The 25,685-nt window shown below is 42.7% G+C and overlaps 1 protein-coding gene across 13 annotated transcripts in view; it reads left to right on the top strand.

The window, feature by feature from the left end:
- The window catches only part of TLN2 (talin 2), a 418,570-nt gene that overhangs the window by 291,050 nt on the left and 101,835 nt on the right, over positions 1-25,685 (top strand). For all 13 annotated transcript variants that reach the window (XM_070578546.1, XM_070578544.1, XM_070578536.1 and 10 more), the window contains 9 exons: positions 1,776-1,904; positions 3,036-3,149; positions 5,254-5,367; positions 7,940-8,074; positions 10,002-10,130; positions 12,338-12,440; positions 22,069-22,277; positions 23,383-23,502; positions 24,552-24,749. In XM_070578546.1, the coding sequence (XP_070434647.1) occupies positions 1,776-1,904; positions 3,036-3,149; positions 5,254-5,367; positions 7,940-8,074; positions 10,002-10,130; positions 12,338-12,440; positions 22,069-22,277; positions 23,383-23,502; positions 24,552-24,749 (1,251 nt within the window). The remainder of the gene's footprint in view (positions 1-1,775; positions 1,905-3,035; positions 3,150-5,253; positions 5,368-7,939; positions 8,075-10,001; positions 10,131-12,337; positions 12,441-22,068; positions 22,278-23,382; positions 23,503-24,551; positions 24,750-25,685) is intronic.

The raw sequence follows: 25,685 nt of genomic DNA, 5'->3' as shown, positions 1-25,685 counted from the left end.
ACCAACAACTGAATGTACCAAGTTACCAAGAACTTGTTTAAGTATTTGTTATTTGTGATTATTTATATTAGATGGTACAGCAATAAGTGTTTTTGCAAGTTCTTTTAACTTGTTTTTAGACGTCGTCACTTTGTCTTCATAGCAATATTTAATTTGCTGAATTTTGTTGGAAGCTGAAGAATGCACAATGATTAGACTTCCAAAGAATATATTTAATGTGCAGAAAAAAACATGTCATAGTCAGTAACTAAGATTTCAGGCCCAGATTAGTATCCCACATCTAATACACTTCATCATAAAAAAAGATATTACTAAAGAAGGATCCAGACACCCACGTCAGTGTAAAATGCAGAAATGTTGGTTTCCTGCTGCTCGAAATATAAAGTTAAGGCTAGCGTGCCACTTGAGGCATTGATAAAGGAGTGGCTGGAAAAAACCTGACGGCCAGAACAAACAAAATGATTTTCATAAACTTGCAAAAGAACGCAAAAGTGGCTCAAACAATCCTTTCACACATGAAATGCAAAAATACAATTTTTTAGTTGCTAGAAACACAAAATCAAAGACAATTGAAAGTAATTAAAGTCTGAAAGAATAGAAGATTCCATGCAAGAGACTTGCCAGAACATTTCTGTCACAGATGTTAAAACTGTCCATCCAGTAGGAATTCATATAACTTTTATAAATAGTTCAAAGAAATAGGTTCTTATAAACTGGTAAATCTGGCAAGTTGGCCAATGAGAAAATGCAGACATTCAGAAAATTGATTTTCGATAATCAATGTGTTTGTTTCCGTGGTCTTTTCTGCCTCGTTAGCAGATATCCTTGCCCTAAAGTGTTCATAGGAAAAAAACTCATTCGTCTGTATACGTCAAGCACTGGTCACAAAACATCCAGGCCCTGTGACAAAACTCCTCATTGCTGCATTTATTGCAGGTGGGAGTGGAAGGCCGGATGAGCTTTCAGTCTTTGTTGAATTATCGTGCAGTAAAATTATATCTGCTCCTTATATTACTTTTAGCCTTTCCCTACTTCAGAATCCCACCCATCTGAATAGATCCACTTGGAGTCCTAAGACACTTTAACCTACAGCAACACAGTTAAAGGGCTGTGGGCTGTGCACAGCGCCTTCCTCTTTCCCTGCGGGGACAAAGGCATCTGTTTCTTTCATTAGTTCAGTTACAGTAGGGCCCCAGCTCTATTTTGACTTAGTTTGCAACTCAGGCTCTCTAGGAACACAATTTCTCAGCATGGTCTGTCTTGAACAGCATATCCTTACAGTATTTTGGATGACATTCCCATCGCCCCTGCTCCCTCCACCCCTGCCCGTGTGTTTTTACTGTAATCCTAGTCCATTCACATTTACCAGTGCCACAGGACGGGAGAATCTTTCAGCAGTGACATGTGTCTGTCATGCCAATTAAGATAAAATTCTCCCTGAGAGATTTGGGCGGGGGAAATTTATCTAACATCTCTAAACCATGGCTTTCTGACCACGAGTTAGTTTATATAGACAGCCAAGGCTATGATCTCAAGTGTTTAATTATTGCGATTGGATTTCTATTGGTTAGCCATGCAGTTTTGAAACATCCCCTGGTAGATGTCTTTTTGTTATGAGAGAAAACATCTTTATCATGAAGACATTGCTCGAAGCATTTTGCTGTCTTCCGGATACTTTGTATTAATAGGAAAAAAGTAAAATTGAAGGCCTGAGTGCAATATCTGTGGCATGCTGCCCCCTGGACCTCTTGAAATCTTTGTTTTCACCTTCTCAGGGGGCTGCAGCCAACCCTGAGAATGAGGACCAGCAGCAAAGACTGAGAGAAGCTGCAGAAGGTCTCCGGGTGGCAACCAACGCTGCTGCCCAGAATGCTATTAAGAAAAAAATTGTCAACCGATTGGAGGTCAGTAAAGAGGCTGTTTTTCCAGGATGTCCATTTTAGACTGCATAGAGTTATTTGAAAAAAATAATCAAATTAACGCAGTGCCCATGTAAAGGAAGCTAAAGCAAGTTTAATGATATAGTTGAGTGGTTTAGGTACAATGGTTTAGGTACATTGACACAGTTTGAAAAATTGCTTCAGCTCATGGTCTCAGAAAGCCAAAATCTCTTCTGAGTTTAATGTTCTTGACTAGAATTCAAATTTTTTTTCAGGAGGAACCAGGATTTTTTTTTCTGGCGTTACGGGATGAACACGTTCAGAAAAGACCATTAGTTAAAAGATGTGTATATTTTATTGGAGGCAATGACTCTTTCAGGGCTCCCAGTAGAAAATATGGGCTTGGAAAGACCAGAAATGGGGATCAGGCTCAGCTGGAGAAGTATGGAGGTGCATAAAAAGAAATATTTTTCTCAACATTTATTCTGGAAAAAAATAGTAATAGGCACAACCTATATAAATGAATAGATTCCCCTCGCAAATGTACACAGGAGATTCTTCACTAAAATCTGGGGGGTAGATGCCGAGAGCCCGCCTGTCTGAAGAGTCTCTCCGTGTGTAGACTGCTGGGTTCTGGAGAGAACAGGCCTCCTTGTTCTTGGAAGGAGACTTGAAGATAAACCTGACTAAGTACTCCTGTGGGGAGTCGGGGCACTTCTGAACCAAGGCTTCCCGTGGGTGACGAGAGGAAAGTCATGAGCACCAGTGTTTGACCCAGAGAGCAGCCTGTGCTGCTTGTGGGAGAATTGTTTTTTCCCTAAAATGTTTAAACTTGGCGCTGCTTATCAGTGCCGTCACTGTCTTGGAATTGTCCCTTGTCTTTTTGAGAAAGACAAATGAACATCGGAACTTGAACCTTTCAAGTGTGCCTGTCTTGATCACTTGTCCCAGAGAATGTAACCCAAATGAAGATAACAGGGCTTTATTAGGTTGGGATCATCAGGGACATTTAAGGGCGGAGTCTGTAGCTGGAGTTCCCTTTCTCATACTGCAGCGATCCAGTGCCACCCCTTCAGTCAAAGGGACGTATATACGTGTGCATGTGTGTGTTTGCACATTGAACCCTGGCTTACCTCCTCTCACTCTCCTCTCCAGGTTGCAGCTAAGCAGGCTGCAGCTGCGGCCACGCAGACCATCGCTGCCTCCCAGAACGCGGCCGTGTCCAACAAGAACCCCGCGGCCCAGCAGCAGCTGGTCCAGAGCTGCAAGGTGAGTTTCTGGCTGCCGGAGAGCCAGGTCTGCTGTAGATGACCCTGATAGCGTTAGAACGCCAAGCGCCTTGGTAATTCGGTTAAGACCGGTCATCCAGGCCTCTAATCCAGTTTATTCCGGCTCCCCCGTTCCAGGTGTACACACATTCATGTGTCTGGTTTTTGTCTGTTAAGTAGATGGCCTGTGTTTGGAAGGAGCGTATGATGTTTTTTCCAGAATTGTCTTTTCTTTGTCTAGATTCTTTCCTTTCTTTTCGAGAGACCAAATCAAGGAGGATCAAAGATGAGGCCATTTCCAGGCTCTGAAAATAGGAACAAAGCATTGAATTTCCAGAGCGCCCTTCTCCCTTTGAGAGGGGGGCCTTCACATCCAGTCTGGCTCGCCGTGGCAGGCTTGGTTTGCTGCTCTGTGCTGATTGCACCTCGCAGATTTATTTCATCCTCTCTGGCCTTGGGGACGTTGTGCCTTGGGGCTTTCTCTTGTTGCCTGTTCTTCTGAGACCTGGGCCTGGATGCTAAGGTGAAGCCAACGAACTCCAAAGGGTGCAGGAAATACCTTTGTTGCCTCCTCTGAGGCCCAGAGAGTTGACTCCCCTAGGACAGTCCTGAATGGTGCCAGACACAAATTGTAATTGTATGGCTGTTGCTTCCATGTCGGCAGTGAGTCTGACTGAAGGCTCCTGCAAGTATCTGCAATTAGCAGTGGGAGCTGGGTGGAGAGGCCTGTTTGCTTGGGCTTGGGTTGTGAGAGCTAACAGCCCTATCTCTCCTCTTCCAAATCTCTTCTGTGAGACAATCCACATGTGAAAGGTTCTCCTTCAGAAACAGCTTTACTTCTGAGAGGAACCAGCCGGAGCCCTCCAAGTCCTGATTCCAGGTTCCTCGAGGCCCCGCAGTGAGGAGCGAGTGTGCTCTAGGATAAAAACCTCACCGAGGCAGCGGGGCCCTGTCCTAGGGACTCTCCCTGTAAAAGAGGATTTTTCTCAGAGGCAGGCCCCTGCTGGGAGGGAGTGTTTGTTTCCTATCAGGGCCTTGATTCGGCTGCCAGCAAGGGTAGAAAAATAGCACTTCCCCTTCTCAAGGAGCACATGCTACTTGTGTCCAGGAAAATACTCCAGTGTGAACCCCCTCCTCCACTTTTTGGGAAGATGCTCAGCCTCCTGGTGTCACTGTCAGGAAATGAGAGCTTTGCTATTTATCGGGTTGTGGTGCAGAAGGGAGTGAGGACCAAATTATTGGAGCCAGCAGTCCTGAAGAAGACCTGAGGAAAATCTCATGGAAATGTATATTTTTAATCTTTGCTGGAGTGAGCTCCTGAAAAAATACATGTCACCAGGGTGGGATGCCCTTGGGACCTTTGTCAGCAGTGATGGCCACTGTGCTATGACTCTGAGGGTCTGGTTGGTTACATGGGGTATGGGCACAGAGGAGAAATATGGGAGGACGTAGAGGGTAAAAGGCCATCTCCTGAGGTGCTGGCAGATGGTCACTTTAAAGTGGTCTCACGTCGGGAATGCGGCGCCTCCCTCCTCTACCCTGGGCATTGGTTTCCTGGTTTGAGAAATGAGAAGGGCTACTTTGAATGGAGGGTGAGGAGCCATGACAACGTGAAAGCTGGTGAACAGAGTGTGTTCCTGCAGAGTAAGGAATGGAAATGGTGAACGATGCTGGTAGTTGAGAACTTCTCTCACTTTTTTCTGATCATGGGACCGCATGACTTGAGTTTGTCCACCCGTGAATTGATAGGTTCTCTGATTTCAGGGTTTGCAATCCTCATGAGCCAGGATGGTGTGAGTTGCAACTGGGGAAATTCTTTTAAGGCCTTGTTATGGAGGATCGTCTTGTGTTGAATATATTGGGAGCTTCGGGACCATGGAGTGGAATGGGTGTGGGAGAACTACCCAGAGGTACTGTGTTAGGATTCAGTGTTGGAGAGGACCCAGCTGACTAAAAGAGCTGTGTGAATCCAAGGTCCAGGACAGGCATCCCCAGGAGCGACAGCACATCCAAAGAAACATTGATCACCTGGGTCATTTTCCACCCTGTTTTGGTAATTCACCATACTAGGTGTACTCAGTGTTAATTTTCCTTGCTTCCTGTAGGCAGTGGCCGATCACATCCCTCAGCTGGTCCAGGGGGTCAGAGGGAGCCAAGCCCAAACAGAAGACCTCAGTGCCCAGCTGGCTCTCATCATCTCCAGCCAGAACTTCCTCCAGGTAACACAAGCGTTCACCTTGGTCACACCCAGAGCTCCCCACCAAGCAGGGGGTGCCCTTTCTCCTTAAGGGGAGGAATTAGCGAATTCCAGAGCCAAAGCAAAGCCTTTGCAGCAAGCAGACCTTGAAGCAGTTTCAGGAGAGGTAGATTCGGCTTGGCAAAGTGAAATGCTAATATGCGGGGAAATAGCCCCGGGAGAAGACACATAATCCGTTTTTCCTGGGAATATCATCTTTGTTTCTCTTCTATGAGAGAAAACGTATAATAAGTTGCAACTTGTGATGAAGAGCCCAGTACTAGGTGTTACTTTTGGTTTCCTGGTTTCCAGAGTCCGTGTATTATTCGTGGCCTGGGAAACAAGAAATGGTGAGCGTATTTCTCCAAAGGTGTGAGGGTTTCTTGTGGCAACTGTGGAATTAGCAAGTATTGTCAGTCTTTGTGGGGTGAGAGGTCGATTCATTTTAAGGAAAATTAAGTAAAACAAGAATATTAACTTCTTGGGAGCCAACCTCATGGCTGAGTGATTAAGTTCATGCACTCCACTTCGGCAGCCCAGGGTTTCACAAGTTCAAATCCTGGACGTGGACATGGCACCACTCATCAGGCCATGCTGAGGCAGCATCCCACATGCCACATCTAGAAGGACCCACAACTAAAATATATATAGCTATGTACTGGGGGGCTTTGGGGAGAAAAAGGAAAAATAAAATCTTTTAAAAGAAAAAAAGAATATTAACTTCTAGAAAAACCCTCCTACCTACTTGTTGTATTCCATTGTCTCAGCACTTGGTGTCTACTTGTGTCTCATAAACGGTGCATGTGGTTAGGCTGGTCTCTTCCTCATCCCTTTCTAGTTGTTACAGGACCAGTAGTTACAGGACCCAGTGATACAACTATTTGGTTAATTTTTCAAGCATCAGAGCTCCAACAAGCAGAGATAGAACATGAAAAGGTTGATGAATGTCCTCAGATTTTAACTACACACATATGTATGTCTATATTCCTCTAAATTGGGATTCATTGTGTATAGGCTCTGTGTTTTTCATGTTAACGTTCGTATTATGAACATTCATGATTTTGAATAATATTCTGTCATATGGCTGTACTCTTGTGTTTAGCTCTTCTCCCATCGTTGGACGTACAGGTTGTTTTCAGTTACTTATCCTCTTAAACAACCTGTGATATGATAAAAGTCTTTGTGTGTGCTCAAATCTTTGTAACCCACTTGAATTATTTCCTTAGGATAGTTTCCTAGAAATAGGATTGCAAGCAGCTTATTTTTCTCTTTGGGACATTGAGAACTGTGGCTCGGACAGGATATTTCTCATTTCATTTAGGTAGTTAAAGAGCCTGCAGCCAGTTGTGTTGTCTCCGCTGCCGTCAGGCTTAGAGGGTATGATGGTAGAGCTATGTAGACGTGTTCCAGGGTCCACTCTGTGCCTGCCTTTGTCTTTCCTTTGTCTTTTGTTCTTTTTTTTCTTTTGTGAGGAAGATTTGCCCTGAGCTAACATCTGTGCCAATCTTCTTCCATTTTGTATATGGGTTGCCACCACAGCATGGCTGCTGTTGAGTGGTGTAGGTCCATGCCCGGGATCTGAACCTGGGCGGCTGAAGTGGAACTTGACACACCTAAACCACTAAGCCACAGGGCCAGCCCCTCTCTTTTGTTCTTTTAATTTTGGTATTATAGACACATCAGACCTTTACAAGAGTAAGGCAAAGTTGGAAATAAATAGAAATGCAATCAACAAACCAAAAAGTTTATACATTTTAGACTTTCTTCATAAATGTTGTAAAATTGCTCTCCCAGAATGTTGAATGAATTTAAATTTATTCAATAAATAATGAATGAAATAAAATATAAGTAAATATAAAGAAAAATATTTTTAAAATAGATAAAAATAATGAAATAAATTTACAACTAGAAGTCCATGGAGCACACTTTTTTTTTTTTTTTTTGGTGAAGAAGATTGGCCCTGAGCTAACATGTGTGCCAGTCTTCCTCTATTTTGTGTGTGGGATGCCACCATAGCATGGCTTGACAGACGGTGTGTAGGTCAGTGCCTGGGATCCAAACCTGTGAATCCTGGGCTGCCGAAGTGGAACATGTGAACTTAAGCACTATGCTACGGGGCGGCCCCCAGGAGCACACTTTTTAATACATCTTTTCCAAGTTGGGGAATCATGTATTTAAAATATATATGTTTTTGAATAGTTTTGGATATATTTGAAGCACAGATTAAAGAGCTATTCTAAGAAACACAAAGAAGAGAATTTAATAAGAAACTCTTTGAAATCTGTTTTAAATGAGAATTTCAAACCACTATCCCAATTTTGCCCCTCCCCCAATGACACATACCTTTGTTGTTTTTTTTTAAACATTCCTTGAAAGTACTACCTTAGGGTGTCTCAGTTAGGGTGGCAGTTTTCGGGGAGAGTCTAGATGGTTTTGCCGTTCCTTGTTTTAGGGCAAGTTGAGTTCTGGCTGATTGACAGCATTGCTGTTTGGGTCTCTATTCTCTGACTCTTGCTGCCCAGGAGCCGTCTTACCTTCCATTCATCTCTCTACAGCCTGGAAGCAAGATGGTGTCCTCTGCCAAAGCCGCAGTGCCCACCGTGAGCGACCAGGCTGCAGCCATGCAACTGAGCCAGTGTGCCAAGAACCTCGCCACCAGCCTGGCAGAGCTGCGTACTGCCTCACAGAAGGCAAGTGGACCCTTGTCCCAGCTGTTAGCTTGTCAGGAACACAGCTGCTAATTCCTTACTGCTGGTGTGACCCGGGTGCTACCAGGGCCTGAATCCTGCCAGCCGTATTTCTTGGCAGAGTTGTCCATTCTTTTTGCATGACCATTAAGGACGCCCATGTGGATTGGCTCCTGCCACGTTCAGCCGCTCTCTCCTGGATTCGGTTACTGCCTTCTGGTTACAGATGAATTTTGTTAAACTAGGTTAAGTTGCATGCCTCCCCCTCCTCTCATACCCTGGGACAAGCAGTGGTCTACGTTTCACAATCTTAGGGGAGACTGGCAATCATCAGTTTCTTGGTGTCTTGTAAATTGTGAGCCAGAATAAGTGATCGTATCTTCCAGGTATCCTCTTGTGAACTTAATAACAAATTAGGTAGGCAATAAATCTATTTCAGGGGTTATTTTATCTTTTGGCCCTGAAAGGTTTCCACATTTACATGGGAGCTTTCACCTGAACAAGGTCCTCAATAGAACAGAATTGGGGATTAATGAGTTTCTGTCTCTGGAGCTTATTAATTACCAGAGGGCCTCATTACTACACCGTTTGATGTGGTATTAGCATGAAGTTCTGGCGTGAATTCATTTTTCGTCTTTGTAACAATCCCTCTATAGAAACAAGCAGCCTCATTCATACATGAGCAAGGGAAGAAGGTTAGAAGCTGACTTGAATTCTTAATATGAACAGTACACTCCACTGCCAAAGAGAAATATCCAGAGCTTTAGATTGTCTCCAATAATAGAGTATTTTGAGCTGTGTTTCTCAAAGAGAGGTCCAGGGACCATCTGCCCTGGAGTCACCTGGGGGCTCTTAGCATGCGGGTTCCTGGTCCTTGCCTCTGAGCAACCCACTCAGAACCTCTGGTCACAGAGCCTGAACATCTGCATTGTAACCAGTTTCCTCAGCAAGTCTTTGACACAGCCACCTGAAACAGCTGCTCTGGAGCAGAGAGTCCCAAAGTGGGGCTCAAGCGAGACTGTCCACTGGGTTCAGGAAGACACTATGAGGGCTTTTAAATCTTTTCTTATATAGTATTAAGGTTAGGAGTACAGACTCTGAATCAGACTGCCTGCATTCAAATTCTGGCCTTGCCATTCACTAATTTTGTGACCTGGGCAAGTTAGTTAACCTCTCTGTGCCTCAGTTTCCTCACCTGGTAATACTGGCATGTAGAAATCAATCAATTAGTATTTACTGCTGCTGCTGTTATTATTACATGAAAAGGGAAAAATTGATTTGCCAGTATTTAATATACTGATCAGTAGTTATTTCATGTGTATAATTTATTAACATACTTCTTTTGGGGATGTGTGATCAAAGCATTTGGAGACCACTGTTCTAAATGAGCAAGAGCACGAAGTTTTTTTAAAACAAAATTTTTACTAAGGAAAAGAATCTTTCATAATCTTCAATATGGAAAGATGATGGTTTATAATCCAGAAATTTGTAAAGGGAATCAATAAGGTTGCTATAGACTTGTCCCCAGAGTCCCGGATTTGTTTATTCATTCATTCATTCATTCACCACTTGATTCCCAAGCTTCTGGCTGTACACATACTATGCCAGGTGCCCCATCTCGAGAACCCAGACACGGTGAATAAGGATCCTCTTTTCTGAGAGGCAAATGCATTTCAGATCAAAATACCTTCAAGGGGATGTTAAGTGTCTCCAGTTATGAGACATACAGAATTGATTATTTAGGGAACCCAGAACTAGAGTCCTGATGGAGCTTGATTTTGCTTGCTTAGGAATGCTTGCTACCTGTGCTTCCTATTGCTGGATTTGGAGAATCATTGGTTGTATCCAGAAAGGTATTTCCTATGTTGCGAAGTCCTGGGGACATTTTCCCAAGCAGACTGTGTACACATATTCCCAACTCTGTTGACAGGCCCATGAAGCCTGTGGTCCTATGGAAATCGATTCAGCTCTGAGCACTGTGCAGACACTCAAGAATGAACTGCAAGATGCCAAGATGGCGGCCGTGGAGAGTCAGCTGAAACCACTTCCAGGGGAAACGGTAAGAGGTATTGGAGCCAGCTGTGTGGTGGGCCTCTACGTTTGTTACGATATGTTCAGGCAGTTTTAGAAGTCGGGATTAGTGTGCCTAAATTTCAAGCATTTTTAATGCAGAGCCCTAGAATAGCCAACTTTCTTTAGAACTGTGTTAGGATCAAGATCACCCTGAGGAGCCTCTAGTGATGGTTCTGTGTGTGCTTTCCTGGGGTTTGTCCAGGAATGGACAGGCATCTGTTAATATTCATCCCTCTTTTTTATAAAGAAGACACATGCTAGTGTTTGAGGCCAGTGTTCTAATCCTGTGGCCTTTTTCTGGAAAGAATACCCAGTGCAGCCAGAGGAACTGGGTTTGGAACTAGGAGTTCTGGCTTCTAGGTGCAGTTTTGTGTCGTTAACTAGCTGTATACAAGTCCTTCATCTCCTCTGTGTCTCAGGGATTTTATCTCTGAAATGGGTGGCGATGAGCTTATAAAGTTGGGCACAGAAAATATTTACAACACTCACGTTCTTGAAAAACATTTACTTAGTGTAAGGCTCTGGGATGGACAACAGCAAGGCGCTTCAGTACAGTAAAGCCACATTGCAAGAGGGGTGATGGCACCAGAGATCTAATTTGGTCATGTTGTGGTGCCTCCTGATGCTTATGTCAGGGTTTTCTTGGCTAAAATTTTACCAATCCTTCTCATTTGTTTGTACCTCCTTTCCCACATTACTGAACATTGCTAATAAAATACCACCATTTAGTAAACGCCTGTTAAGCGTTGTATACACGCACACACACAGTCTAGTTTATCCTAGTGGTAATTTTAATGAGCAAGTTTTATTAATCCCATTTTATAGCTGAGAAAACAGAGGGGCGGGGGTTGCCACTATTCTGTCAAATGTTTATCTGCCAGTAACCGGCAGAACCAAGGTCTAAATCCAGATCTACAGGACTCAAAAGCCCGTGCTCTGATCTCTCATGTTGAGAGCGTCTGCTCTTAACCGCTGCCGCTCTTTGGGCGAACTGAAGACTTGCAGAGCATAAAGGGACTGGGGAGCATCTAACTTACCACAGAACGATGCCTGGTACATAGGAAGCGCTCAGAAAATATTTAAGTCAAGCTATCCCTAATTATAAAGACAAAGGCAGGCTCAGAGAGGTTAAGTCACTTAACTAAGGTCACCCATCTAATGATAAAGTTAGGACTGGCTCCAGGGCTAACAGCTTTGCAATGTGATCCAGATGTCTCTTTGCAAACTCCTGTACTCCAGTGAGCCCAAGAGAGGCTGGCATGACATGAATTCTGCTTTTATGTAAAATAACTGGTCGGTTAGAATGCAGGAAACACCATGTAATTTTTAAAGAAATTATTTGTGCTAGAAGAATGTGTGTACCGTGTTATAACATATTGTTGGCTGTAATGGACCAGGCTCCATTTATTTAAACGCTTTGACTCTCTTGGGAAATATGTTGCGGAGTTAAAAGTGCATACATTCTCTGATGCCTTTCTGCATGGTCCCAGTATGCCTAGAAGTTCTCTTCCAAAATGCTGTCCTCATCTAGTAATCAAATAATTATCCATACCCTAGGCCTTCACTGACTTTGTTCTCTGAATTATTTATTCAGTTTACAAAGCAAGATGACATACTGTTCATGGGACGCAAGCACTTTGCCCATTTTCATAATCTCATTTACCACTCCAAGCCTCTACTTCTATTGCATTTCCTTCTGGTTAGAACTCCTTAAAGTATGATGATCAAATTGAACAATGTTAATGGTCCCACACGCCAGGAAGGTGATACAGCTGGATGTCTGCCCACTTCCTGCCAAGGCATAATGAATTCTCGCTAAGGATTTGTTGCAGACTTTCTAAATTAGCTTCTAAAGGCATAGTACTAATAGCTACCATTTGCTGAGTACCTACATTAATTCTCTGAAAACTTTTTGACCTAAGTATTATGATCTCCCGAGGAAGCCAAGGCTTGGAGAGGTTCTCTCACAGCTCACAACTAGGGGAAGGGAGCAGAGGGCAGGGTGTGGACCCAGATTCGTGTATTCTGAAGCTTGGGCTCTTTCCCCTCTATCTCGCTACTTCTTGGCACCACTGGTGTGATAAGGTGGGAAAGAGCTAAGGCTCAAGGTTTGATCTGCATCAATTTTATGCTAAGACTTCAGTGGATGTTTCTTTTCTTCTGAGCTCTCTTCCTCCTTGAATATTCTGATAGCTGGAAAAATGTGCTCAAGACCTGGGAAGTACCTCCAAAGCCGTGGGCTCCTCCATGGCGCAGCTCCTGACCTGTGCTGCTCAGGGCAACGAGCACTACACAGGTGAGACTCGCACCCTTCGTGACGCCATGTCGCCAGGTACAGACCCCTGGGGTGGGGGTAGTGGGGGCCGGTGACTGGGCTTCTTTGATTTGACAATGAACCTGACCATTTTTTTTTTTTTTTTAGCACTTCAATACAGATTTTTCAAGCAGATTCCACGTGCTTGTTAGTAGGCTTGATAATAAGCATACAAAGGCTAATAAAATGATTACCCCACACTGTTTGTGGGTCACCCCAATTAGACTTGCAGCAAATAGTAATTATTTGGGACTGGGACTGTCTCTTAAAGTTCCACTAAAGTAAAGGAATAAAAAAAGATCAAAGAGGGGCCGGCCCGGTGGTGTAGCAGTTAAGTTCACACGCTTCGCTTTAGTGGCCCAGGTTTGCCAGTTTGGATCCTGGGCATGGACCTGCGCACCGCTTATCAAGCCATTCTGTGGCAGGTGTCTCACATATAGAATAGAGGAAGATGGGCACAGATGTTAGCTCAGGGCCAAGCTTCCTCAGCAAAAAGAGGAGGATTGGTGGCAGATGTTAGCTCAGGGCTAATCTTCCTCAAAAAAAAAAAAACAACAACAACAAATCAAAGAATAAAAGAGGAGATAACAACAAATAAGTCAATGAGATTTGTGAAGATGGAAGGAGACAGATGAGTGGTAACTGATAGAGCCAGTAAACAAAAACCTAAGTGTCTCCAGGGATAGGGCAGCCAACAAGAAACAAACTGATTTGTGCTGCAGAACCCTGGGAGGGTTTGAGTATTGGAGACACCAGGTACCCATGAAGGCAGGAGACGCCTTCAACAGGAGTCTATGTAAGAAACAGATTGTGTAATTATCAACTCTAGGAAAAACACCAGGCTATATAAGAAATGTTATCCTAGTAGGAGGTAGACATAATAGAAAGGCTATAGCTATCTAAAATGGAAACATCAAGAAGTTTCATTATAAGCCCATTACTTGGGAATATGAAATATATCAGAAGAAAGCTTAAAGAACTGAGTGGCTCTAAGAGTAGGAACCATGTGGGGAGGAGTGGTTATGGATTGTTGCTTTTGCTATACGGTAGTACTTGACTTTTTTTTTATTGAAATATACACTATTATTGAAGTATAATACACATCCAGAAGAGAGCATAAGTCCTAAACCTATACCTTCATGAGTTACCACAAATTGGATGCACTCAAGAAACCACCACCAAGATCAAATAACAGAACATTTCCAGCATCCCAAATGTGCCCTTGTGCCCCCTCCCAATCACTATATGCCCTCTCTCCTCCCCTGGAGTTAAACACCCACAACTTCTAACAGCAGAGGTTAATTTTTCCTGTTTTTAAGCTATGAATCAATGGAATTATGTCATACGTGTCCATTGTGTCTTAGCTACTCTTGTTAGCGTTGTTTGTGAGATTCATCTATTTATATGCAACAGAAGTTCTTCATTTCTATTGCTTCCTATAATATTTCATTGTATGAATATACCTGTTTGTCATTCTTTTGACCGTTGATGGGTATTTGGGTTATTTCCAATAATGATGCTGAACAATTCTGGTACATGCTGTTCACTGAACATACATCCCTACTTTTCCAGATACATACCTAGAAATGGAATTGCTGGGTCATAGGCTGTGCATCTATTCAGCTACACTCCTTTCAGCAGTATGTGAAAGTTTCAGTTGTTCACATCCTTGTCACCACTTTGTATTGTCAGCCAGTGTTAGCCATTCTGGTGAATGTGTAGTAATAGCGTGTTATGGTGTTAATATGCATGTCTCTGAACAATGCAGTTGAGGACCCTTCTCATATTTGTTGGCCATTCAGATATCTTCTTTTGTGAAGTGCCTGTTCATTTTTTTAAACTTGAGTTATCCATCTTTTTCTTACTTATTTGTAGAAATTCTTTGTCACTTATATGTATTTCTTTTATCTTGTGGCTTACCTTTTCACTTTCTTAAAGATGTTTCTTGATGAACAGATTTTTTTAGAACCTTAGCATGGTTCAATTTATAATTCTTTTCCTTTATTGTTAGTACATTTTGTGTCCTTATAAAAATTTTGTGTTTCTGAGATCATGAAGATATTCTCCTCTGTTACATTCTAGAAGCTTTGTTGTTTTACTTTTCATATTTAGAACCACGATCCATCTGGAATTGAGTTTTGTATGTATGCAAATAGGATCCTTGTTTAGTTGTTTTTCCACATGGATATCTTTTGGCTCAGCACCCCTCATTGAAGTGATCGTTCTTTCCCCAATGGTCTTTAGTGCCACTTTGTCATCAATTAAGTGAACATATATGTGCTACTCATTTTCAGATCTTTCAACTTTTTTCCGTTGAATTAATTGCCTGTCTCTACCTTAGTCCCACATTTTCCTCCTGCAGTTTTATACTTAGTGTTAATACATGCTTGATATAAGTCCTTTGTTGTCGTTCTTCCTCAAGTAGTGTTGACTATTCTTGGCCCTTTGCATCCCCACATAAAGTCTAGAATCAGCTTATCACTCTCTACCCCCAAAAAACTCTGTTTGTTTTTTCTGTTTTTAAATCGGCTTTACACTGCATCAATTTGGAAATAATTGACATTTTTACATTATTGAGTCTTCTAATCTTGAATATGGTATGTCCCTCCACTTTTTTAGCTTTCCCTTTCTCTCAATAGTATTTTATAGTTGTCTACATAGATGCTTTTGTTTTTATTATAGTGTGCATGGTGTATCTTTTCCCATTTTCAACTTTTCTGTATGCTTATATTTAATGCATATCTTGTGAGTATCATGAAGGTGTTATTTTGCAGAGAGCGGTTGTTGGCATGACAGTCATTTCTTTCAATTGGAATATTTGGTCTATTTACATATAATGTAATTACTGATGTATGAGGCTTGAATCTATCATCTCACTATTTTTCTATATGTGCTACCTGTTCTAGGTTCCTTTTTCTCTACTTTCTTGCCTTTTTTCAGATACATATGTATTAGTTAAATTCTGTTTCTGTCCTCTTGATTAGCTTGTTAGTTGTATATTCATTGACTAGCCTTTTATGATTTTTTTAAGTCTAATACAAGTTAGTGTGTTTACCTCCTCCTGGACAGTCCAAGAATCTTGTGACACATTTTTCCAACTCATTCATTGTTGTTTTTGTGTGTTTTCTATCTACATATAATTTAGTCTCCTCTATACAATCTCAATGCTTCATAGCATCAGTGTTCATCTAGATTCACCCACATGTTAACCCTTCCCATTGCTCTTCACTCCTTCCTGTATCTGCATGTGCTTCCACCTGGGATTATTTCCTTCTGCATGAAGACCTCCTTTATTTCCTTTAGTGTGAGTCTGCGGGTGACAAATTCTTTCACTGTGTGTTTGTTTAAGAATGCCTTTGTTTAGCTTTTATTTTTGGTGGATAATTTCACTTACTAGTAAATAGTAGATTGGCAGTAATCTTCTTCCAGCACTTTGAAGATGTTACTCCATTGTCTTCGGGCTTCCTTTATTTCTGTTGTGAAGTCAGCTGTCAATTTACTTTTCTAAAGAGTATGTAGCTTTATTTTTCCCCTCTACTTGCTTTTTGAATTTTCTCAGTCTTTTTTCAAGCAATATGCCTAGAGTAATTTTCTTGTGTATTTATTTTGCTTTGGGTTGTAGTACTCACTGAAAATGGGATTTGTTCTTATAAGTCAATTTTGGAAAACTCTCAACCATTTATCTTCAAATATTGCTTCTGCTCTGTTTTTTTCTTCCTCTTTGTAGACTCCAGTTACCCCATATGTTAAACATTTTCACTGTTTTTTGTGTCTCCTCTGCTCTTTTCTATATTTGTTATAATTTTTCTTCTCCATGCTTTATTCTTAATATTTTGATCCATCTGCAACTCACTATTCCTCTCTTTAGTTGTGTTTGTTCTGCTTTCAACCCCTCCTATTGAGTTTTTAATTTTAAATGTCGTATTTTTCAGTTTTATAATAGCCATTTGATTTCTTATAGTTTCCATGTATCTGCTGAAGTTCTCCATCTTGTCATCTAATTCCTTCCACATATTTATCACAGTTATTTAAAGTCCAGGTCCAATAACTCCTATATCAGAATCACCTATGGGCCTGTTTTTATTGTCTATTTTTTTTTGCTAGTTTTTAGCCATTGATTCTTATCTCCTGCTGTTTCTGATTTTTTTTATTTAATGCTAATTATTGGTATTTACATTGTATAGATAATTTGAGGCTCTAGATTGTGTTTCGTTCCTACAGAGAATTATTCTTTTCTTCCAGCATGTGGTTAAGATAGGGCAGGTCACCATAATATGAGCAGGGACTGAACTGACTGGAAATTGTGAAGTGTATTTTCAGTTTACCTTTTAGGGTGTAGGCCTCTGGGCACCTCATCGAAATGTCTGTGGTGTTTCCCAGGGCCATTCTGTTTCTTGAGCTCAGAACTGTGCTTTTTCTTTTTTTTAATCTTCCCAGCCCCATGAGATTTCAGGAAGCTTTGCTCAGCTTCCCAGTTTCTGGTTAACAGCTTCCAAATTAGGAAATGCCTTGAGGGGAAAAGCAGCATTGTATTCACTTCTCTGTGCTTTCTTTCTCTTCAAGATCTTGGCCCTCTCTACCTTGGTGCCTTGGTATCTCTCTAGTGCCTTCAAACAGATTTGTTGTGTATTTTTTTTCCCAGTATTTCTGGTTGTTTCCCTGAAGGAGAGTTCATCTGCAATAAGTTATTCTGCCATTACTACAAGCAAAATCCTCTTTGATGTTTTTAAAAACTGTGTATATTCATTGCTTTGACAGTAACACAATAGGAGCATAAAAAGAGTTAGGGCAGAGTATAATATTCTATCTGCAATAATATGAACAATTCTGTTCTAAAGGGAGGGTAAGGGAAATTTTCAGAGAGTAAGTGATGCCTGATCAGGCTTTTAAGGATTGTGTAACACTCATTTAGCATTCAAGGAGAAGCAAAAGCATATATAAATTCTTAAATTTCTCATATGCCCCATGCTTTTAAGTTTCAAGAATTTCTACACATTCCTGAAATCTTGCCAGATTTTGTGTAGGTGATGAAAAGCATCTTTAATGGAGAGAGGAATACTTTATAAGTTCCATCATCTAATACTGATAACATCCAGGATGACAGACTGTCTAGTTGGTCTCTGAAAATCAGCCTAGAAGTAGCACCATTTAGTTTTAGCAGGTGGTGGTGGAAGTGGAAACAGCATCTGTCAAGTTCCAAAGGTGAGAGAAAAGAATCCTAACCAAATGAACTGAGAAAGTTTCAAGTAAAAGGAAGGAGGGTAAGGAGTCAGAAGATAAGGCTGGAGAGGTAGGTTGGGGGCACGTCCTAAAGGGCCTCATAAACCAATTTAAATCATTTGAAATTGAACCTAAGAGTATGTGAAAATATCGAAGAGGTTTCATCCTGGATACAGTTTCGATTCCCTTTTATGTAGGTTTCCCTTCCTCTCATGTGCAGATAAGTTGGAGGCAGGGAGACCAGTGAGAAGGCTGTTGCATTCATCCACATAACAGATGGGAGTGGCCTGTAGTGGAGATGAAGGGATGGATTAAAGAAATAGAGACCTGACAGTTGTTGGTGACTGGTTGGGAATTGGCAGGGATGAGAGTAAGGAAAGTAACATAGACAGCTCTAAGTGTTTGACCTGGTAGCTGAAGGAGGAGTTGTATGCATCACTGTGATGGAAACACAGGAACTCTGGCAGGTGTGTTGGGAGCTGGAGTTTAACGATACCAGGTTCAACTTCAAATGTAGTCAGTTTGAAGTGCCTGCAAGATATCTAAACAGAGGTACCCATTAGACAGTTAGATATTTGCCTCGGGAGCTCAGTAGAGAAGGCTGGGCTAGAGATAAAGATTTGAAAATGTGTAATAAAATAATAATGATTGAGACTGTGGAGGTAGATAAGTTTGCCTAGGTGGAGTGGAAGAGTGAGAAAAACTTTATCAGCTGTAACCCTGAGAAACTCAACAATTTAAGGAGAAGGCTGAGCAATAGAAATCTTTGAAAGAAATGAGAACATGCAGTCTTGGAGAGAGCAAGGAAACCAGGAGCGAGGGATGTCTCTAGAGCCAGAAGGGTAGTTGCTGCCCAGAAAGTCACCTAAGAGAGGGACTTGAGAAGCATCCATTGGCTTAAGGAGAAACAAGGTCACTGCTCTCCTTGTTGAAGGCAGTTTCATGAAAGTTGAAGAATGGATGGGAAGCAGGGAGAGAGCGCAAGTGTGGACATCTCCCTGGGTCTCAGTTCCCTCAGTTGCGGTGTGTAGGATATTCAGAAGTTACACCTTAGGGGCCACAGGGCTGGATTCTAGCACAGATATGTTTTTGTTTGGCCAGTACAGTATTCAAGATACATTTCTGCTCGGCTGAATACAGTTGCATAGAACCCTTTCAGATCCTTTGAGATATTAAAAATATGTCATACCTGGTTTTTACCTTGTGAGCTTGCTATGTAATCTAAAGCTTTCTACACACAATCTACATGAATTCTGATCAAAAATAACTACCGTTACAAACAATTCCACTATATTTCATATCACTGATATGTCATCTTAAGACTCTGTTACTGAGTATAATTTAAGATCCAGATGGCAAGAATACTGTGAAAATAATCTGTGTCTTCAAAGCATTGTGGTTATTGAAACAGTAATCTGCTTTAGTACTTCCCACTGACGGTTCCGACATTGTAATGCATACTTGACTATAGGAATTGTTTCATTTGGAGGGTGGTATTTCTTGCAGACATGATCCCGATGATTGTCATCATTACCATTGAGAATGTTGCCATGAATTCAGCCATGTACAGCCTTGGATGTTCATTGGGCTCAACGTCCTCTGGTGGCCTTGTTTCATTCTTTTGATGGTGGTGTTTCCTCTTTCTGGGAAATTCGATGCCTCCAAAGAGAATCTTTGCTGTGCCTTGAGATTTCATATTGAGCCCTTGGCAGAATATATATGGGATGGACAAGCCTAGGCTTTTGGAATTCAGCTCTTCTGGTTTCTGCCTTTTTAATTAATGTATTTATTTATTTTCTTCTCCCCAAAGCCCCCCAGTACATAGTTGTATGTTCTAGTTGTGAGTACCTCTGGTTGTGTTATGTGGGACACCGCCTCAGCATGGCCTGATGAGTGATGCCTTGTCTGCACCCGGGATCCGAACCGGCGAAACCCTGGGCCACCAAAGCAGAGCGCGTGAACTTAACCACTCGGCTATGGGGCTGGCCCTGCCTTTTTTAAAATTGAGTCTATAAAAGGTTTTTCAGTAAATGACTTCTACATAAACATGACTTTTCTCATTGCATATAATAAATGTTTATTCTTCCAAAGTCATATACAACTCAAATAGAAATGGATTCAGGACTCCATATGATAAATGGGAAGGCAAGAGGAGAGGTCTAGAAATCACAGCCTAGAATTTTCAACAGTCAGAGCTGTGATCTCAGCCTCTCCCAAAACCTGTGGGAAACTGAGGCCCAAAGGGAAAGGCAACAGTGTAGGCCACACAGCTAATCAGCAGCAGAGCCAGAGCCAGGTGAGGTCCTAAGCACATCGGATGCTCTTCTGAGCAGGGACTTCCTTCAGCCCTGTGCTGGAAGCTTCAACATAATGTGGAATGACTGCTCTACTCAGCTGGTTTCTCTCCTTCACCTCAGCTTTGTTCGTCTTCGTGTTTTCTCTTCGGGGCTTCTCCTCTGCCATAAAAAAACACTTTGTTTAAAATTCTTTCATTCCACATGCTGCACTCGGAAGTGCCATCTGATAAACGGTAGATTGGCAGCTTTGTAATGTGCTTTGATTAGATCATAGAGTTATTTCCCAGCTGTGTGACTTACTAAATATTTACAGATTAGCAAGTCTGCAGCGCTGCAAAGTTGTCTTGTTTTATGGATCTGGGGCTTTCACACTCTTTATTGCAGTAAGGAGAGGACCACCTGCTGCGTCTGTGCCCGACTCAGCTGAAGCAACGGCTGGTAAAGGCCACGCTCAGTGGAGCCCAGAGACCATCCAGCTGAAGCCTTTAGAAAATAGTCACCTCAAAGTTTAGTGAGAGAAATTGATTTGTGTATTTTTCATGCAGATGTTACATCTTGTAACAAGACTCCTTCATAGGTCTCTGTCCCAAAGAGCACTGTGCAGAGAGTCTGACCGAGAAGTTAAGAAACCTCACATGTAGCTCTGGTGCTGCCTCTACAAGCATATTCATGGACAAGATACTTCTCAGCGCTGGGCCTCATCTGAAACAGCTCAGTGAGATGAGCTTTGAGGCTGGCTGTTCTGCAGTTCTCTGATTCTTTTGTTACATGCTCTGGCATTTCCAGTCTTGATCCTCTCCTTGGATGTGCCAAGCACTAGGTGCCATATAGGAAGGCTTGTCTTCATTCTACAGGAGGTGGCGCTATAGTTTTAAGGACTAGTTTATATACCTGGTTTATTACCAAATCCCATTATCTTTAGAAGTGAATTTGAAGATGAACAGGCACTTCACAAAAGAGGATATCCAAATGGCCATTAAGTGTGTGAAAAAGTGCTCACCATCATTACTTATTAGGGATATAAAAATTAAACCTCAGATACAACTGCACATCCCCCAGAGTGGCTAAAATAAAAAATCTGACAATAGCAAGTTTGGACTAGGATGTGGAGCAACTAGAATTTTCACACGTTGCTGGCAGAGTGTATGATGGTAAAACCATTGTGAAAAATGGTAGTATCTTCTAAAGCTAAATATACTCTTACTTTATGACCCAACAATTTAGCTCCTGGGTTTATATCCAAGAGAAATGATTCCATACATCCATCTAAATGCATGTACAAGAACTTTCTCAGTAGCTTTTTTTATAATACACCAAACAGGAAACAATCCAAATGTCCATCAACAGAAGAATGGATAAACAAATGTTGTTATATTCCTATATTAGAATACTACACAGCAAAAAAAAAAAAAAAAAAAAGGAATGGACAGCTACATGTAACAACGTGGGTGAATCTCACAGCATTATGGTCAGAGAAAGAAAGCAGACACAAAAAAATACATAGTGTGTGATTCTATCAACATGGAGTTTTAGAAACATAAAACTAGTCTATGGTGATAAAAGCTGGAATAGTGATTACTTCTGGTGTGAGAGGTTGTTGACAGGGTACAGGTGGTGGCAGTGTTGTCTCCATCTGAGTGGTAGATGTGTGGATGTATACATATGTACAAATGCACTGAGCTGTGCACCTAGACTTGTCCACTTTATTGTATATAAGTTATGCCTCAATAAAGACAATTGGGAAGAAAAGTGGGTTTGAATGATTCATCTGTGTATTTGATCCCATGCACTTGGTGTTGTAGGTCACTGGACATGTGAGGCAGTGGGAGTGAGGGGAACCAGAGGGAAATCGTTTTTAGCATGGTATTTGTTGTAACATCTCTCTTGGATTGATCCAGGGCCAGTACAGGCTACTTCTTTGAGAAGCACAGCAATTCAAATCTTATGAAGAGTAATTTGGAGCCCACCTATGGCAGACACTATCAGAGGGCTCTCTCCTTTCTAGGAGACTCCAGTCTAGAGGCTTACTCCCAAGTAAAAGTAAGACTTTTAGCTGGGATCTAATAGAAAATCTGGCGGGCTTTTATCCCCAGGGGTGGCTGCTAGAGAGACGGCCCAAGCTCTGAAAACACTGGCCCAGGCTGCCCGGGGAGTAGCTGCATCTACAAGTGACCCCGCGGCTGCACATGCTATGTTAGATTCTGCTCGAGACGTGATGGAGGGCTCAGCCATGCTCATCCAAGAAGCCAAGCAGGCCCTGATTGCACCTGGAGACGCAGAGAGTCAGCAGAGATTAGCCCAGGTGAGGCATGGCATTGGTAATGATGGTTATCATTAAGGTGGGCATGTCAGCAGGCTGTCTCCTGGGCACTTTTTCCTGTGTGAACACTTTTACTCAGTGGGTGTTTTCAGAACCTTCCAAACTGCCATAACAATGCTGGTCATACACACTATCCACATTTGTAAGTATTGCCTAGTAGTCCCCATAATGTGAGATCTGGTAATTCAGTCAACAGAGTATGGGGGGCTTGGTTGAGACCTGTCCTTGGACCTTTAGGAGCTGGGACGCATGTTTGTTTGGGGCCTGTGTATGCCTAAGTATGCTCCTCTCCCTGGCCTAGGAGTTGAGGGAGAGACACTTGGTCTAGCCGCTCAGAGTTTTAAGCTTTGACTCTCTTGCCTCTTAGGATGAGTCTTTGACTACCTGATGAAACTAGTAGGCTGGAGACCATCTATGTGAAGCTGTAGACGAGAGCCGGGAAGGAGATGGTTTAGATTAAAGAGAAGAACACAGCCCACTCCCAAAGACTGTATTACCGTTTAACTGAGGGTACCAAAGAGTGCAAAGAGAACCCTCACACATCCTTAAAAACTAGCGTGTGAGCAGCTCAAAATTGGTCTGGAATTCTCAGCACATCCCACCTGCCCTTGGGCGGAGTGAGATGTGGGGGTGATGGCACCAGAGGGTCGCTGAGCAGAAATCAGACACAGGCCTAGCTAACTGTGAGCCAAAGAACTCGAGACCTACTTCCCCCTCGGTGACCTCAGCAGGACTCCAAAGACGGGAGCTATTTCTGTTTCTCTCGGTATTAGATATCTTTGTTTTAGAACCTGACATAATATTGGAGAGTTCGTTTGAATCACAGTCGTGACTTAGCGTGGCGTTGGGGAGCAGGTAGAGTGTACTGTATCACTGTATCAGACCCTTTGCCAGGACAGGATGTTAACCCCAGTGAGAGGCCTAGAGGAGGTGATTTAACAGTAAACAGTGTCAGGTAGATGCTGCAGATAGTTTCCTGATCTTTTTCAGCTCTGCGTACTGTCACTGCTCATTCCCAACACATGTGCAAAAATGTTTGCACCAAAAGCTGCTTTCTTACAGAGCTTTTCTCCCTCCGCGTATTCAGGTGGCCAAAGCCGTTTCGCACTCCTTGAATAACTGTGTGAATTGCCTCCCTGGGCAGAAGGATGTGGATGTGGCCTTGAAGAGCATCGGGGAGTCCAGCAAGAAGCTGCTTGTAGACTCGGTGAGAGGTTTTGGACTAGGAAGGGGCACTTGGGGACTGGGCTTGCCTTAGATGTGAATGGAATCTTCTCCTCTCCACGGGATCTCCGGGCAGCTAACCTTTTTTCAGGAGCCCTATCTTTCCTCCCAATTTGCCTTTCCTTGTTTTGCTTTCTGGTCAGCAAAATTCCCAGGTGGAGCTTTCAAAGTTACCTTTTCTGTGATCTTATGTTGCTGCTTACTGTCTGGTCATCCCAATGAGACAGGAAAGGGGGGTATGTGATCAGCTGACTTCTTATCGGGACACCTCAGGCAGTGACAATCAGGCGATGGAGAGACGTGTGTCCAAGACTCATTGAGAGAGCGAGTACTCTGAAGAATTTCAGCTTGGGGCCCCTTCCCATCCCTGTTTTATGAGCCCCCTTCAGAGGAGCTTAGGCTCATTCACCTTTGTGTCTGCTCTGCCTGGTGCCTGCATGTACCAGGTATGAATATGCAAGCAATGTATGCAGTGTGACTGATATAGTCTAGATTAACTCGCCGGAGCTTTTCACAAATTGTTACAGTTCTGCTAGTGACAATTCTATAGAAAAGCTATATTATTAGCAAAGACCACTATTAAGCAAAATCGATGGCTATTAGTTTGGAAGAATAGGATTTGAAGTTTATCAGCACCTGCCTTTTAGTTTTAGAAAGCTAAACCTTTGAGAGTTTCCATCTAAGAGAGCCAAAATAGAGGGTGGTCAGAGAGTGGATCCTGGAGTCAGATCGCCTGGGTATGAGTCCTGACTCTGCCACTTAGGAAACTATAGCCCCTGAAGATAGCTGTCCTTACCATTTTTAGACCCATTGTGTCTAGCACTGAATAGGTGTTCAATAAACTTAAGTGAATGAGTGAATGTATATATATTGAAGGTCAAACTTGCCATGGGCTCAGCCACACAGAGCCTTTTAGTCTAGATGACTCAGAAATGCATCCCTGGAGAGTCTGTCTTCCCTCTGTGATACCTTCCTTTATTTCTCCCATGCAAAGTAAAACTTCTCCTGGAATATGTCTTCTGTTCCCTGTAGTTACCTCCAAGCACGAAGCCTTTCCAGGAAGCCCAGAGTGAACTGAACCAAGCAGCAGCTGATCTGAACCAGTCTGCTGGGGAAGTGGTCCATGCCACCCGGGGCCAGACCGGTGAGCTGGCTGCAGCCTCTGGAAAGTTCAGTGATGATTTTGATGAATTCCTCGATGCTGGCATTGAGATGGCGGGCCAAGCTCAGGTGAGTGTGGAGGGAGTGACTGGAGCTGACGTTGGCTCTCCTCTGCTGGACCATCCACCCTTGAGGCGAATTGGGCAAATAAGACTAGGGAACCTGTCAACAGCCCACACCGTCCCATTCTCCTCCTGCTGAGGACACTCCATGACCTCACAGGAATGACATTCCCAAAGACGCTATTAGCTTATGTGTGAAGTTGCTTCTTTGGAGATGAAGGATAACTTTTCCCACGATCCTCCAGCAGAATCTATCTTTTTACTTACACTTTTTTGGAGGGAGGGCAGCTCCATGTCTTAGACTTCAAATGTGGTATAATATAATAAGAAATCATGTATTTGGGGTTCAGTGGACCCGTTAGAAGGGACTGAGTGTCAAAAGATTAAAAATTACCTCCTTCAAATGAGCAGATAAACCCCTTTTTAGAACAAGGGAGCGTGACTGGTCTGGTGTCGGCTTGCAGAGCTCTTTTGTTCGTGAGCTCCAGTGAGCTCCCTAAAAGAGATATCCAGGGTGTTTCTTGCTCTGTTACCTACAAGAGGTTGTTTCTCAGATATTAAGCCAGGTGAGAAATGTGTCCTTTCCTGAGTCAGGAACTTCCGGGATGCAGTCAGCTCTGAATATCGAGACTGTGCTGGTCGTTTGTGCCAGGCTGAGATGTGGGAGCTACTTGACAACTCCAGCATTGTTGAGCAACATGCTGGAATTGTGTCCTGGTCTGTGCACTGACGTGTGTGTGCGCGCTCTCTTTTTTTTCTCTCTCTTTCCCCTCCCCCCTTTTAATGCCTGCCCTTGTGAGACAGCACAGCTCTTAGCTGACCCACTTGGGGATGGATTTCTGTCCTGTTGCTTGTGTCTGGGTATCTGTTTGGGGAAGGGTAGACACCAGGCAGTCTCTCAGCAAGTTAGGCATCTGCACGCTAATTGGGCTTAATGCAATCC

This window comes from Equus przewalskii, chromosome 1 (assembly GCF_037783145.1).
Source record: "Equus przewalskii isolate Varuska chromosome 1, EquPr2, whole genome shotgun sequence".
NCBI lineage: Eukaryota > Metazoa > Chordata > Mammalia > Perissodactyla > Equidae > Equus > Equus przewalskii.
Note: the sequence above shows the minus strand (reverse complement) of the source record. Positions and strands in the feature narration are given on the sequence as shown.